General features: G+C 34.0%; 1 protein-coding gene across 1 annotated transcript in view; it reads right to left on the bottom strand.

The window, feature by feature from the left end:
• The window catches only part of LOC148955829 (pre-mRNA-processing factor 17), a 58967-nt gene that overhangs the window by 10552 nt on the left and 33044 nt on the right, over positions 1 to 15371 (bottom strand). The window contains 2 exon segments of the mRNA XM_089104454.1: positions 2253 to 2407; positions 10575 to 10683. Coding sequence (XP_088960580.1) covers positions 2253 to 2407; positions 10575 to 10683 — 264 coding nt within the window.

Below are 15371 nucleotides of genomic sequence, written 5' to 3'. Positions count from 1 at the left end.
GTCCGTCAGCATAATCCATATGAATGGGGATAGGACGAAATCCTGCTTAGCTTCTGATTTAATACGAAACCAGCTACTAACCTGATTTCCTACCTTAACTGCAGCAATATTATCCTCGTACATAGCACTTAAGCCCTTTAATGTGTTCACTCGTTATACCGCGCAAGGATATGACATTCACCAAATCTTCTCTATAGGCTTAAATAAAAACAGGTCTGTAATCTTTGCAACAAAGGACTGGTGGCGTTTCATGACTCACCCATTTCTCAAATTTGGTCAACGCCCCATTCCTAAAACTAAACTGTTCGTCTGTTAAAAATTTATCTAGAGGATCTCAAAGTCTAAAAAGTATCATCATCCTAAGTAATACCATATTAAAAAAGTAACAACCATATTAAAAAAAAACTCATTTACCAAACTATCAGGACCTGAGACCTTATGATTTCTTAATAAATTTAGTACTGTCACTAATTCTTCCTAAGAAAATCTTCCTTCCCATCCAAAGTGTAACAAACATTTTCATTATTTTCTATATCTTTTCCTGTAACTAACTATATCACGGTTTAGCACATTCTCAAAATGTTCTGCCCATATCTCTTTAATGAAGTGTTTTTGCAATTACCAGTTTTTGCTCTTTACGCAATTTAACGTCTTTTCATACTGAATTGTTCAAAGATATTTGATTATTGAAGCTAGTCCGATTTCTAACAACGATATGTACTAAGCTTCAAACTTTTGAATTTCTTTTTTAAGGTTTTTGAATTCTTGTAACCCTTTGTCAAAATAGTGAGTCATCTTTTTTAATAATTGCAAATTTTCGTTTTTGGGCCTTCCTACTGACATCATACCGAATAACTGGTTGCATTCAAAAACGTTTTCTCTTTTAAGGTATTTGAATTGTTGTAATACCCTGTTAAAATATATAAAAACATTCTTGCAATTAACAGTTTTTTTTCTCTTTACGCAATTTAATGTCTTTTCATACACGAAAATCTTCGATTTTTCTACATAAGTGTGACAAGTGTGACAACCTCATTGCAATACTGATGTATATAAATATAACTTCACTCACATAATATTTTTCTAAAATGGTGGCTCTTGACGAGTTTTTTAAACCATCGGGCCTATAAAGACCGTTTTCTAGGCAAGAGTATCCTAGGTTGCCAATTTTCTAGAGAAAACATGCAGCCATTTTCAAAAAAAAATACATACATTATATATATATATATATAAAAATATATATATCCACTTTTTTGTGTTTTATTGGTCGCATGTTGTTGTGAGTCTTTTTTCTTTTATATATATTTTGTCTATGCTGAGGACGGCCCTTGGACATAGGGCCGAAATATTCATTCAAATTATCTCCACTGTCTTACAAAAAGATTTCCCTTTTGTTCTTCGTACTTTTGTTGTTTGTGATGGAAAGGCAGTGTGTGTCTATCGTCGCTATGTATATATATATATATATATATATATATATATATATATATATATATATATATATATATATATATATATATATATATATATATATATATATATATATATATATATATATATATATATATATATATATATATATATATATATATATATATATATATATACAGAAAAGTTGAAATAGTCCTGAAAACTAAACATATTTAATTCATATATCTTAGTATATTATATTCAAAACCCAATAGATTTTTCAACGTTTTCTGTTTTTATAACGTTTACAAATCCAAAGTTGCTGAGACCTTCAGGAGTGAACATTGACATATATAAAACTGTCAGTCTACATTTGTTATTTCTTTTCAGTAATCTGGGTTATTATGGTGATTTTCTTTTTCTTGTTTTTTACTGATGTTATGACGAGTAAAAACACACAGCTCGGAATGAAAATTGTTTTTGGTAAAACACAAATGAGGTTCTTGTCTTTAAATGGCTAAGGGGCGTTAGTACTGTTTGTGGTAGTTTCTGTCCGTTTCAAGTTCGACTTTTATTATTTATTTGAGTTTCTGCTCGTCTTAGGTTTCATTTATCTATTGATAGTGATTTATGATCGTTTACGCTTCAGTTATTATTTGAATTTATTTCACCTTGTCTTTGGTTTAATATAAATCTTTACTTTTCTTTGAAAAACTTATTTCGTACTGTTTTAATTAACCAGAGAAAGAAGAATGAAATCTGGAATGAACGAATGAAAGAAGAATGAAAGTGAAAAAAGGTTAAAAATAAAATAAGAATGCAAATAGGCTATCTCTACTTACTGAAATGATTTTATTGTCTGATGTTCCACATACAAATAAATTCTGTTTATCCTCATCAGGATTAAATTTCACACAATAGGCTACCTTCTTATTTGTGAATCGCGATATACACTGGCCTGTCTCAGTATCCCAAAGCTTGATGTACCGATCGAAACCTAAAGCATAATAAGGTTATCACTATAAGAAACTATAAAAAGTTTTTTTTTTATATTGAATTACGTAACTTCCTTTTAGATTTTAAACTCCATGTATGCAACTGTGTTTACGGGTAATAGAAATTTGACTGCTCGTCTCCTTGACAGGCAAGTCACTTTTTTTTCTGTTGCTAAAAGAAACGGTAAATTCATTTACCGTTTTCTTTGTAGGAGAACTCCACTTTCAATCAGAATTACTAATAACTTGACGGTAGTATCTGCTCGTTTTTCCGCCGGCAGGAGAAACTTAGAGTATTTCAATAATTGATCCCAAAAAATAATGCAAAGGCTTTTATGTTAAATTACATATATGCATTTCAGTGAGCAAGTAGATGCAGCTCAGCTGATAATCTCCATGACAAGCAACTCATTTCTTTTATGGTGCAGTATTGCTAAATTTGACTGAGGTTGTGATGGCAGTTGAATTTGTCCAGGATTCACTTCCAACCAAAGAAAAAAAATTTGAATAAGAGCTAATATTTGATTTATTTCTGGTTTGGATCAAGGGTGAAAAGAATTCATTTCTCCTGAGGAAATGATTGTTTTTAAATAAATAAAATTTTCAGTTTGGTTAAAATGTACTATCTCCATTCTTTTAAATGGGAGTCTCAAATGAAACACGTACCTTTATGGAAAAGAAAATTTTTTCGGGAACTTCAGAGTTTCATTTTCAATCAGAGATGCCAAAAGTATGACAATAACTTTTAGTTGCTTGAAGAATCTGTTTTGAGAAAGAAAAAGAATTCTCTATTATACAAGTTTCTATCAATCAGCTGCATGTTTTGTTCAACCATTCGAGAGAAAATGGAGTTAACCATTATGCGCAATAAATGCTAAACACACAATGATATTTTGCATTGTCTTGGTATTGTGCACCAAACCATCAGCAATGAGCTCTATTTACTTGACCCCCTACACCACTTACAAACAAAACCAAGGACACAATCTATTCAAAGCTTGACCATTTATCCGTTCACTAGAAATCCGATTTCCTTTAAATTCATTATTACGACCTGTTCCCCGTTCCCGTTCTTGACACGTTCCCGATATATCCAAAAAAGTCTGAAGGGCCTTACTAATTCCTGGATTTATTTTTTCTTTCCCGATTCCTTACCAATTACTGGAGCTTTTAATTTACCGTCTGCCAATAGTGTTACTAAAAATCATGTCATATTTATAATTTTTATTTGACAGCTTGAAGTTTATATTATTAAGTATGTCAATTTTAATAATTTTTATTAAGTTTCTTCTTTGTTTTTACCCGTTCCCGCTTACATCCTCATGCTTTTAATTTGGCCAACATGGATAGAAAAAATATATTTGGCTATCTCTCATCTTTCATCTGTAAAACATGACCTGGCCATCTCAAGTTCAGCTTATTTAATTAAATCAACGATTAAATCAAGACAATATTGCAAAGAGGTTTGATGGCCCATTATTTGCTAAACAAATTATAATACTTAATCAGTAATAATAATCAACATGTCCTTATTAAACTATACCTGAAAATAAATAAACAAGAAATACAAAATCAAATCACCGACTATTACCGCAAATATGGCGATCTCCCAATTACCTGACAATCAGAAACACATACAATTTTTTTTTACGCCATCGAGAAGACAACGCTCACTAAACAATACCCAGCAAATCGATTGAAACATCTGACAAAATACAGCTAAATCTTATATACCATTTATTCTTAACAAAAAACTTTTCATGTGTTTCTTAAAAGACTCAAGCGTTCGGGACTACCGGATGTCAGCCGGAATTGTGTTCCAGATACGCCCAACAGTCGCAGCCCAACCGAAGTCTGAACGAGCGGAGGAAGAGGCTGAAACCGTTACATTATCCAAGAAGTATTGGTATTTCAGCAAAGAAAGAGATAAAGTATATATGTCCTTTATCTTCAGGATATCAACAGGAGTGTGTAGTTGACTATAAGGGCCCAGCTGCTTTCTCTTGAAGCTGCTGAACAGAAGCAAGTAGAGACAGGAATGTAGACGTTTACACAGACGAACCTTGATGCAGATAAGGATAAATAAGATAGAAGCATAAAAAAACGGAGGATACGGTAAGAAAACACTGACTTCAATTTCCAGAAGATTCAAAGTCCACGCGAAGCTTTGACTCTTATTAACTCAATACGCCACATAAATGATGTATTTTCATTCAGATGAATTCTCAGGAATTCCAAATGTCAGTCCAGTGGGCAACTATGAAGTCTCTTCGCGTACCCAATTCAGTTATCATTTCAGTCTTTCTTTCGTTTTTTTGTTTAGAAAGTGGGATTGAACCTTATTTTTCGTCAAGCTTGGTGTTTGATATATGGTCAGTCAAAAAAGTGCCCTTTGTCTGAATATCAGACTGACGAGTGTATGGCAGTATTTTCAGTAGCTACTCACCGTGTCATTTTTAATCTTGATATTTGTTTGACGAGAAAGCAAATTTGGCCGTTTGAGCTTATAAGTAGTCTTTTTGAAATATACCATTCATTTATCGTCTTTTGGCAATTCCTCTGGAAGAAATCAAACAAATCAATTTCAACTCGACCTATCGAAGTACCACGTTTAAGATCCATGCTTGACCACTGTCATTACCATGGCTTCCAATATTCTGATCTTAGCTCTCAGACTTATCTTTCTATTGTTCTAACCTTTTTCTAACTGCAAAAAACACCCTGTGCATTCGCTATTCTGCATGTTCACTGCATCCACTAATAACACTATTCAGGTAAGTGAACCTATCTACTCGATCAATTTTTTCGTTACCAAATATCAGCCAACTCTTTACCCTTATTTATTCCTAGTTTAAGCGACTTAGTCTTCTTAATATTAATTTTCGAACCTGTCCTTGCACACTTGAACTTTCATAACTATCAAAAATTCATTCCATTCGATAGCATTTTATCTAGGATACCCAAATCTTCTGCATAATCCAAATCAACGAGATATCCTTTTTTTTAAATTTTGTCCTTAGCACTGAAATAGTCATTTTGTGTAAAAAAAAATATGGTTTTAAAAATTACCAAGTCGTTTTACAGAGTTAAATTGAACTGTCAGATAAGAGTATAAACAGTGCTTGTACTAAGTTTATTTTGCTGAATTATAAACAAGTTTATTAAGCTCTACGTCGATTTAATTCAATTAGAAGCACTTTAAGTGTGTTTACTTCTTTAAGTATGTTTGTGGCTAATGTAAAAAAGACAAATTTTAAGGTTTTTAGTCGAATTGGTAAGCCCATAGATCTCGGTAGGCTAATATTATGTTCTGATAATTCCCTAGAACAGTTTAAATTAATGAGGTATCTAGGTTTTTACCTAGACTGCAATATGTCATGGAAACGTCACAGTGATCTTGTGGCATCAAAAGCTGCAAAAGGCCTTGGAATTATATGTCGACTGAAGCATTTCGTACCAGGTCGGGTGATGTTGCTTCTTATTAGCCCCTATATATCGTACGGTTGTGTGTTATGGGCTAGCAATATTTTTTGGTAATTTTAGGCGTGTAGTTATTACAGAATAAGGCAGTCCGTTTGATAGGGGGCTATGTTAAAGAAACTAGCAATACAGTAGCCTGTTTCAGAAAATTAAAGGTGATGGATGTGAGACGAGTTCGTGACTACCAGGCTACGGTTTTTACTTACCAGTGGTTGCATGAAGTATGTCCATCGGTGTTTTTAGATTTTTTTTTTCGATAAAATAATGATTTGTTGATTATTATACAATGAATGCTAATAATTTGGCGACGGAGTATAGGAGTGGAAGTCGAACTGTATTTCAAATGAAACATCTGGGCCAGGGGGTATGGAATTCCCTCCCTGAGTGTTAAGGCGGCTGAACACCAGCATTTGTTTAAGATATTGAAGATATATGTTATCGTGTATTTTCTTTTGTTATTATCTTCTCTCTTTTTTTTTTTTTATTCTGTGTTTCATGAGAATGTTCATTAGTACGTGTTAAAAAGAAAATTAAAAATTTATTTAGAAATTTAAGTTATTTTTTAAGTAAGTTGAAATAGTTTTTGCTAACCGCCCAGTGCCAGTGCATTTATGTCTTTCCATGGGCGGTTGGTTACCTATTGATCATGTTTAACTAGGTCGTTTTGAAATAAATTGATCTAATCTAATCTTTAAGGTGATGTGGTCCCTTAAAGGATTAAATTAAAAAACAAGTTTTTTCAACTGAAAGTAAGGAGCGACATTAAAACTTGAAACGAACCGAAATTATTACGTTTATGAAGGAGATTACCCTTCCTCAACACCTCACTCTTTCCGCTAAAGTTTTTTAGTACTTTTAAAAAAGCTTTCTATTGTTCTAATTAAACGGCCATTGTGTTTCAGGAGTCGTTCTTAAAGAATTGGAACAAAATTGAAAATTTTGCGTAAAGAGCGAGGTTTGGAGGAGGGGGCAATCCTCTTCATACATGTAATAATTTCTGCTTGTTTTAAGTTTAAATGTTGCTCCTTACTTTCAATTGAAAAAACTTGCTTTTTTAATTTAATTTATGATGGTTTTTAAGTAAGGCCAGGGAATCTGGCCCCACCTCCACGGAAAAAAACCTCCCCACGGAAATATCCTCCAGACAATTCAATACCGGTGAAAATTTACCCCAGCCAATTACCCTTAAATACTCCACGCGTAAAATTGAGAAAGATAAGAGAAAGCACGACATTTAAAAAGAATTTCTTATAGGAATTCTGGCAAATTCCCCGCAAATTCCGCTGACAAGTTCACCCCCTGGAAACTTCCCTACCCATAAAATAATTTTCCCATGGAAAAACCCCCAGCAAAAATTCACCCCCCACCCACCCAAAAATGTATACATACTTTAAAATAACAAATACTATGTGTAAAAAATGGGCAAACTTGTTGACTTAAAAGACCTTTCCCCTGGGGCTTGGGGGGGGGGGTCATGTTATATCCAAAGGCATAGTTATTCGGATTTTCAACTATGATGATCAAAATGGCTATCTCGAAATTTTGATAGGACGACTTTGGTGAAAATGGGGCGGGGAAGGGGGCCAGGTTGCCCTACAATCTTTTTGGTCACTTAAAAAGGGCATTAGAACATTTAATTTAAGTTCGAATGAGCCCTTTCACGATATTATAGGACCACTGGGTCGATACGATCACCCCTGGACAAAAAACAACAAAAAATAAACAGGCATCCGTGATCTTTCTTTTAGCAAAAAATTAAAAATTCCAAATTTTTGCAGATGAACCTGAAACCACTACAGCAGGGTCTTCTGATACGCTGAATCTGACGGTGTGATTTTCAGTAAGATTCTAATACTTTTAGGGGGTTTCCCCTTTTTTCAAAAATCAGGCAAATTTTCTCAGGCCTGTAGCCTCTAATAGGTAAGATTAAACCTAATGAAATTTGTATATTTAAAATCCGCATAATAAGCCAATTCTTTTGATATATCTATTGGCATCAGAACTCCGCTTTTTAGAGTTTCGGTTACTATTGAGGCGGGTTACTCCTTACTTACAGTTTTTTACCACAAACTGTTTGATCACCCTATCTCATCCATTATTAGCTTTTTTAGTTTCTATGACCAAATTATTTAGAATCGATTGAGCAGTCTTGCTCAATCCATAAGCTGAATAAGCGATAGATAACTCAGTTGATGAATGAATCAGCTGAATAATAGATGAATCAGCTGAATAAGCGATAGATAACTAAAAGCCAACACCTACTTCGCCGGAAATCTTAGAAACAAAAACATTGAACTTTTCTCGTTTTGTGACGGAGACAGAGATATTCAGTTATAATGAGACTTATCTGATCAGGAAGCACGATTTTTTTTTTTTTTTTATTAAACGGAGCAGATTTTCTTTTTAAAGTTAAGGAAAAGGCAGTCATTAAAAACATCTTAGCATATCTGCTGGAAAAACACTAAAAATTATACAAAAAAAAATACCAGTATACCAACTAGGCCACTTTGGGAGTTTCTATAAAATTTCCTTGTCTTTTCAATCAATTTTTATGATTAACCAATATATTTGCAAAAGCTCTAGACGATGGCTAGTTCACTGGGAGAACTTACTAATGGACTTTTTGTCTTTATGAAAATCAACCTAAGATGAGGCTCGTAAAGTGATTTTTATAGTATCACGTCCATTGAACAAAGAAACCAAGGATTTACATTTTATTTAATTAAACTATACTATTTAAATTTGAATCATTAGGGCTAGTCCTAAAAATTTTAGAATATCATTGTTAGTTAATGTTTCATATATATTAAATTAACTAAAAAAACAAGTTTTTTCAACTGAAGGTAAGGAGCAACATTAAAACTTAAAACGAACAGAAATTATTACTTGTATAAAGGGGTTTATTTCCTATCCCACACATAGCTCTTTACGTCAAAGTTCAAATTTTGTTCGAATCACAAATCCCTGAATCGTTAAGACCGTTTAATTAGAATAGATAGCTCTTTTGAAAGTACTGGAAAAATACTTTAGCATAAAGAGCGGGGTATTGACTAGGGGGCGAACCCTCTCAGATACGTAATAATTTCTGTTCTTTTTAAGTTTTAATGTTGCTCCTTACTTTCACGTGAAAAAACTTTTTTTTAATTTAATTTCTGATCGTTTTTCAAATAGTGCTGGGAAATCTGGCGTCCCCTTCTTAGAAATGTCCCTTCCCCCAAGGAAACATCCTCCATGGAAAGATCCTCCCACTTAACCCCTCCTCCGACCCCCGCTCTGACCAGAAAAAAACCTCTTGAAAACGTCTGTATACTTCCCAATAACCAATAATATATATAAACAATGGGCAAAGTTCACAACTAGCAGCCCTTCTCCCGGGAACTGTGGGAGATTAAGTCATCCTCAAAGACATATTTATTAGATTTTCGACTATGCTGAACAAAATGGCTATCTCAAAATTTTGATTGGGTGACTTCGGGAAAAATGAGCGTGGGAGGGGGCCAAGTTGCCCTCCAATTCTTTTGGTCCCTTAAAAAGGACACTAGAACTTTGAATTTCCATTCTAATGAGCCCTCTCAAAATATTCAAGGACTACTGGATCGATACGATCACCCCTAGGGAAAAAAAAACAACAACAAATAAACACGTGTCTGCGATCTTTCTTCTGGCAAAAAAAAAATTCCACATTTTTGCGGATAGCAGCTTGAAACATCTACAGTAGGATTTTCTGTTACGCTGAATCTCATGGTTTTGATTTTCATCAAGATTCTATCACATTTACGGGATGTTTCCCCCTTTTTTCAAAAATAAGGCAATTTTTTAGGCTCGTAACTTTTGATGAGTAAGATTAAACTTGATGAAACTTATATATGTAAAATCAGCATAAAATTCAATTCTTTTGATGTATCTACTGGTGTCAAAATTCCAGTTTTTAGAGTTTAGGTGACTATTGAGCCGGGTCGCTCCTTACTTACAGTTCGATACCGCGAACTGTTTAATATCATATATAAAATAATATCGATACCGGTAATATTATATTATTATTTTAGGTCAGCACTCAATGGCAAACCACTCAATGGTCAATCTTAGGTCAACCAGAGTCACATTATATCAGCTTCAATTTTTCATACAAATTCTCAAAAAAAGAACATACATTTCAAAAAGGACAAGAGGAAGGATAAAATCAGAGTTCCCCTGAAATAGGTTAGCCGTCCTAGCCTAGTGGATTAGTGCGCTGGATACAGGATTCTTTGTCCGAGAGGGCAAGAGTTCGAATCCTAGTGTATCCAGTTATTTAGTTTGGGACAAGGGTCAGTGGCGTGACTCTGTGAGCTTAGCCAGAGTCAATCCAGCTCTAAATGGGTACCTGGGGAAAACTGGGGAAGGTAAACAGGAAGGGTGTGCAAAAACACAGGATGGTTGGCCCCCAACCCCCCTTTGCACTTCCTGGCTGAAGGGCCATGAAACGGAAATCAGCACTACCGGTAGGGATTGTAAAATCCAATGCCATGTTCTTTACCTTTACCTGAGATAGGTTTAGAGCCCGATTCTCGCATAAAAACTCCTAAATTCCTTTTTAGATATGTTTGGCCCCCTTCCCCAAGGAAAAGGCCTGTAATCTCACCCTAAGAGTCAGATCTGCGAGCACCTACCTAAAATAGGTGAAAAAAAAACATTGTCGTCAAGACTTACTTGTCGAGAGGAACTGAGTTCCGTCATTGTTGAAGTTAACATCTCTGACACCTTGCCGATGACCCAGGTATGAGCGAATACAGCGTCGTTGGTTGTATACCTCCCATAGCTGGAAAAATTTCAAACAGAAAATAAGTAGATTCGCAGTATTTATTACTTTAATTAAAAACCCATCTATAGAAACTTGAAAAAGACAGAGTATGAAATGGAAAAAATGAAGAAAAGAATACAATTTAAAAAAAGCCAAAAGCGAACATACACTAGCAGAAAGATAAAAATAACGATAAATTATTCCCTAGTTCAAGACAGATGTCGACAAATCCAATAAATCATGGACAAAATAAGAATAAGAAAAAAATCAAAACAAAGCAAAATTAAGGACAAAATAAGAAAAAAATCAAACGAAGCAAAAACAAATACCCACATACAACATCAGCATATTCATACATAGATAAAACGAACATAAATTCTCCAAATAAACATAGATCATTGAACATTTAAAATTTTTGTTTATTTAATTATTTGATAACCTATCATAATCACTGCTTTACAACTCGCACCCATTATTTTGACAAAGTCCAACTTTGTGATTATATTTTGCATTTGTGAGTTGCTGTACCATGGAGGCTGGTACACTAGATATTTAGCAAATCGGAAAACAAGGATCTGGCTTTTTTGATGATTAATTTTTGTCAGGAGTTTCCAAAAGGGAGGAGTTTACAAAATATCAGGAAGTGCCATGGCATTATAAAGGCTAGCTAGAAGTATCCGGTTGAGCCGAAATTCACATGAAACAATAGAAGCATAAGCTGCTGCAATTCGAAGTTTGAGCTGGTCAAGAAGAAGCGTACGGGTGTGGCGGATAGAAGAACCTATGAGGAGGTGAAGATAAAATAGTTGCTGAACAGAACTATTCCCAAAAATTATAAGTGGAACTAGTTTAACCATCTTCCAATTAAAAAGAACAATCTCAGATCTAGCAGAGTTAACTTTCAAGTGTCTAAATTCTGCTTGTTAATGTTTAGCAAAAAAAAGCAAAAAAACAGCTGTTGTACAAGAGCACATTGACTTTAAATATAAACTTATATTCCCTGGCAGTTTTTGGGACTATAGTAGATGTGCTGGGCACCAGGGTGGGGCTAACATTAGAACAGGGCTTAATTCGAGGTATCTATCAACACAAAGATAATTGAATAAGAATGACGGAGAAAGAACAACATTGAAAGACAGAGACAAGACTGTTAAAACTTGCAATATAGTTGGGTTGTTTTAGGACTTAGGGTTGTTTTGTTTTGGTTGGTTGGGTTGTTTTGTTTTTGGTTGCGTTGTTTTTCTATATGGCTGGGTTGTTTTAGGTTGTTTAGGTTGGGTTGTTTTTATTTTTCTATTGGTTATGAAGTAGAAATTAGTAGTTATTTTTGTATTTATTCTTTATTTTACTATTGCTTTCTCTGGGGTTTGGGGGATGAAACTAAGTGACGAATATATTCTGAACTTCAGTTTGTATGGGTAACAAATGGTTATTGCCGAAGCATCAGCTGTCTTAAAAATCTAGATGCTTGAACTATCTACTTTGTAGGTTTGTTTATGGAGCAGCTAAGTCGGAGTTTTTATATTGAGATCGCAGGACAGTATAATTCTATTAGTTCTTAAAAATAGTTTCAAGATGGAATCCAATCCCATTAAGTTGATCGAAGACATCGATCAACTTAATACAACTTAATCGATAAACTTAAGGCGACGATCGACTTAAGACGATCGAAAAAAAAACGATCGATTATCGGGAAACATTGAAGTTTCCGCCATAACTGCCAAGGGTTAAATTATTTCCAAGTTTTTGAAATGAAAGATCCAAAACTTCTATTATTCAGGCTATCGGCCATACTGAAACTTGGATGAATGATAATAATTCAGCTCTCTTACAAATTTCATTTATTCATTGATTTATGTGGTAGTTTTAGGCTTAGAAAATTATTTCACTTTATCTCGGCACAAAATTTGCATTAATGTAGCTCTTTAGTTTTCATTGAAAAATTTCTTTGTGGGAAAAGTTTATTTTTAATTAATTTTTGTTCGTTTTTATTGACATAGTATTTTTTATTGGCAAAGAAAATAATATTATAAATCTTTTTGTTTTTTCTTATAGGAATCCACTTTTTGGCTGACTATTTATAAGTTGGACAAAAAGTTTCTACAATTTTTACTAGTATACGACCTTATGAAAATCAAGACACACATAGTATCCCTTGATTTATTTCTTCACCTCCTCAAGTGTCCCTAAAAAATCAAACTTAGTGCCCTTTCTAAAACACTGTATCTATGCTTAAAAAGTGGTCTATTATTTAAAAAGTGGCAATTCCCTAGGTTTAGATGGACTCTCCACTAATATTCTTAAAGAAATTGCTTCTGTAATCCATGTTCCGTTGCTTCATATTTTAAATGCATCTATATCATCAGGGATCTTTCCAGAAGTTTGGAAATCTGCACGAGTTATTCCAATTCATAAGAAAGGTGATAATACAGATATAGGCAACTATCGACCAATAACTATTCTTTCTCCAATATCTAAGGTTCTAGAAAAAATTATTTAAAAAAGAATTGTTTCGTATTTTGATAAATGGAGTGTGTTTACTAAACATAAGTTTGGATACAGGTCGGATCACTCTACAGAACAAGCTGTCACTGCGCCAATATTACAGATTATGGTTTCGATAGATTGTAATAATCATATGTCTACTCTATATATTAGATAAAAGAGGCATTTGATAGGCTAAAACACGAAATTTTTGTGGAGAAAATTAATAACACAGGTATTAGAGGTAATGGCCTAGATCTAATAAAATCTTACCTGCATGGTCGAAAAATTCAGGTAGAAATAAATGGGCAGCTGTCAAGCCATATTGCTATTGATGATATTGGAGACCCCCAGGGATCAATATTAGGACCATTACTATTTCTGATTTATATAAATGATCTTCCGAGGTGTTTACCCCAAGATAGTAGCTTAGAAGTAATTTTTGCAGATGATACAGCGGTAACAGTAAAAACTAAAACCCCATCTTTATTGGTTGAGAAAATGGTGATAGCAATGAAATCTTTGAATAAATGGTTTGCATGTAACTGCCTGGCTCCGAATTTTTCTAAAACTGAATTCATGATTTTTGGGGGGTAACGGCGGCCAGTAAATAAAATTACCATAGAAGAGTTAATTGTAAATCAAAGTAGGATAAAAAGAGTAAAATCATTTCGTTAACTGAATCATATCTAAATTATTGCCCTGTAATCTATCTCAACACATTTACGGTCCATCCGCGATCTCTTCGGATAATTCAAAATAAGACAATTAGAATTCTGGGTACTTCTGTTCATCGCCCAATGAGGCTTCAAAATCTCTCGGAAACTCAAACTTTATATGTTTTTCTCAATATATTTAATCTTAAACAACTGAAAGATCTGCATACAGCAATGTGGTATTATGATATTCAATCTTCAACAAATTATTTCCATGATTTGGGTTAATTGAGATTCTCATTTCTCCTGCCCAACGCGTCCGCTCCAAGAAGTATCACCTTCCTCCGATTAGATCGGAAAGAGCTAGATTCTGAGTCAGATTCCACATTCCTCATATTGAAAACCTGAACTTAATTTAGTAGAAATGTTCCCAAGTTTCAAGAGCAGATCTTCTTTAAAAAAACATATTTCAAAAATGGTTCTTTGTCTGGATGTTGGGATTGATGAATGATTGATATTAGTATGATTTGTATTGTGGTGTTCTCGCGCTGGAATGGCCTCCTCTGTTATCTCCTACCTTGTATGTTGTTTTTTTTATATCCTGTATTTGTTATTTCGGCATTTCCTTATATTTGTTTATGGCCGACACATCGAGCCCTGCTCTCCGTCGACCAGTTTAGAAATTTATTTGTCATGTGTTTTTGTCAATAAAAGATCTTGATAGCTATTTTGACAATATGCATGCACGTACACTTTTTTGATTCAGTCCAACTGTAAGAGCAGAAGTAGTAATTATAACAGCCCGTAAAGTTTCAATTTAATACCTCAGTAATTACTGAGATACTGCTGAGACATCTTATTGACAACCGGCACACACACAGTGCCTTTTGATTTAGTTTTAAAGCAACATAAAATTTTCAAGAAAGTTTGTACTTTATGCCCTATCCCCGCCTGGATATGTTGACAACCTAGACACACTTGAGCTATATTGATTTAGTAGTAGTATTAGTAGAATAACAGCAGAAGTGGTAGTAATATTGGTGTTCTTGGCAGTTTCAGTTTAGAACCCTAAGTCGCTGCTGGGTTATTGCTAAAACACTCCTTTGATAACCCATATATATAATGTGTTTCTTTTCAGTTCAAGAATGCCCTCATCGTTCTCTGAAAGTTTAACTATTGCCTTTGGCATTAGTAATAGTAGTAGACATACTAGGAAAAATAAATAGTAGGAGCAATAGGAGTAGTACTAGTGATAGCTGTAGTAGTACTAATCATAAGCAGCAATAGTACTGACATTGTCATTTTGGTCTATCTCAACATCCCCTCCTAACGCCCCGACAGCTTCAACTCAAAACTTTAAGCCGTTTCTGACATATTGCTGATACGTCCTGTTGTTAACCTGCATGTGTATAATGTGTTTTAATTCACAATAAGCCTTAGTAATATTAGTACTAACGGTATTAGTGGTACTACTTCTACTAGTAGTAGTAGTATGCACATATGGCATTCTTATTACTGAATACACCCCTCAATATGCTATGAAAGTTTCAAATAATACTCTAAGCC

Source organism: Artemia sp. Qi Xiang Cuo, chromosome 2 (assembly GCF_049724085.1).
Source record: "Artemia sp. Qi Xiang Cuo chromosome 2, ASM4972408v1, whole genome shotgun sequence".
Taxonomy (NCBI): Eukaryota; Metazoa; Arthropoda; class Branchiopoda; order Anostraca; family Artemiidae; genus Artemia; species Artemia sp. Qi Xiang Cuo.
Note: the sequence above shows the minus strand (reverse complement) of the source record. Positions and strands in the feature narration are given on the sequence as shown.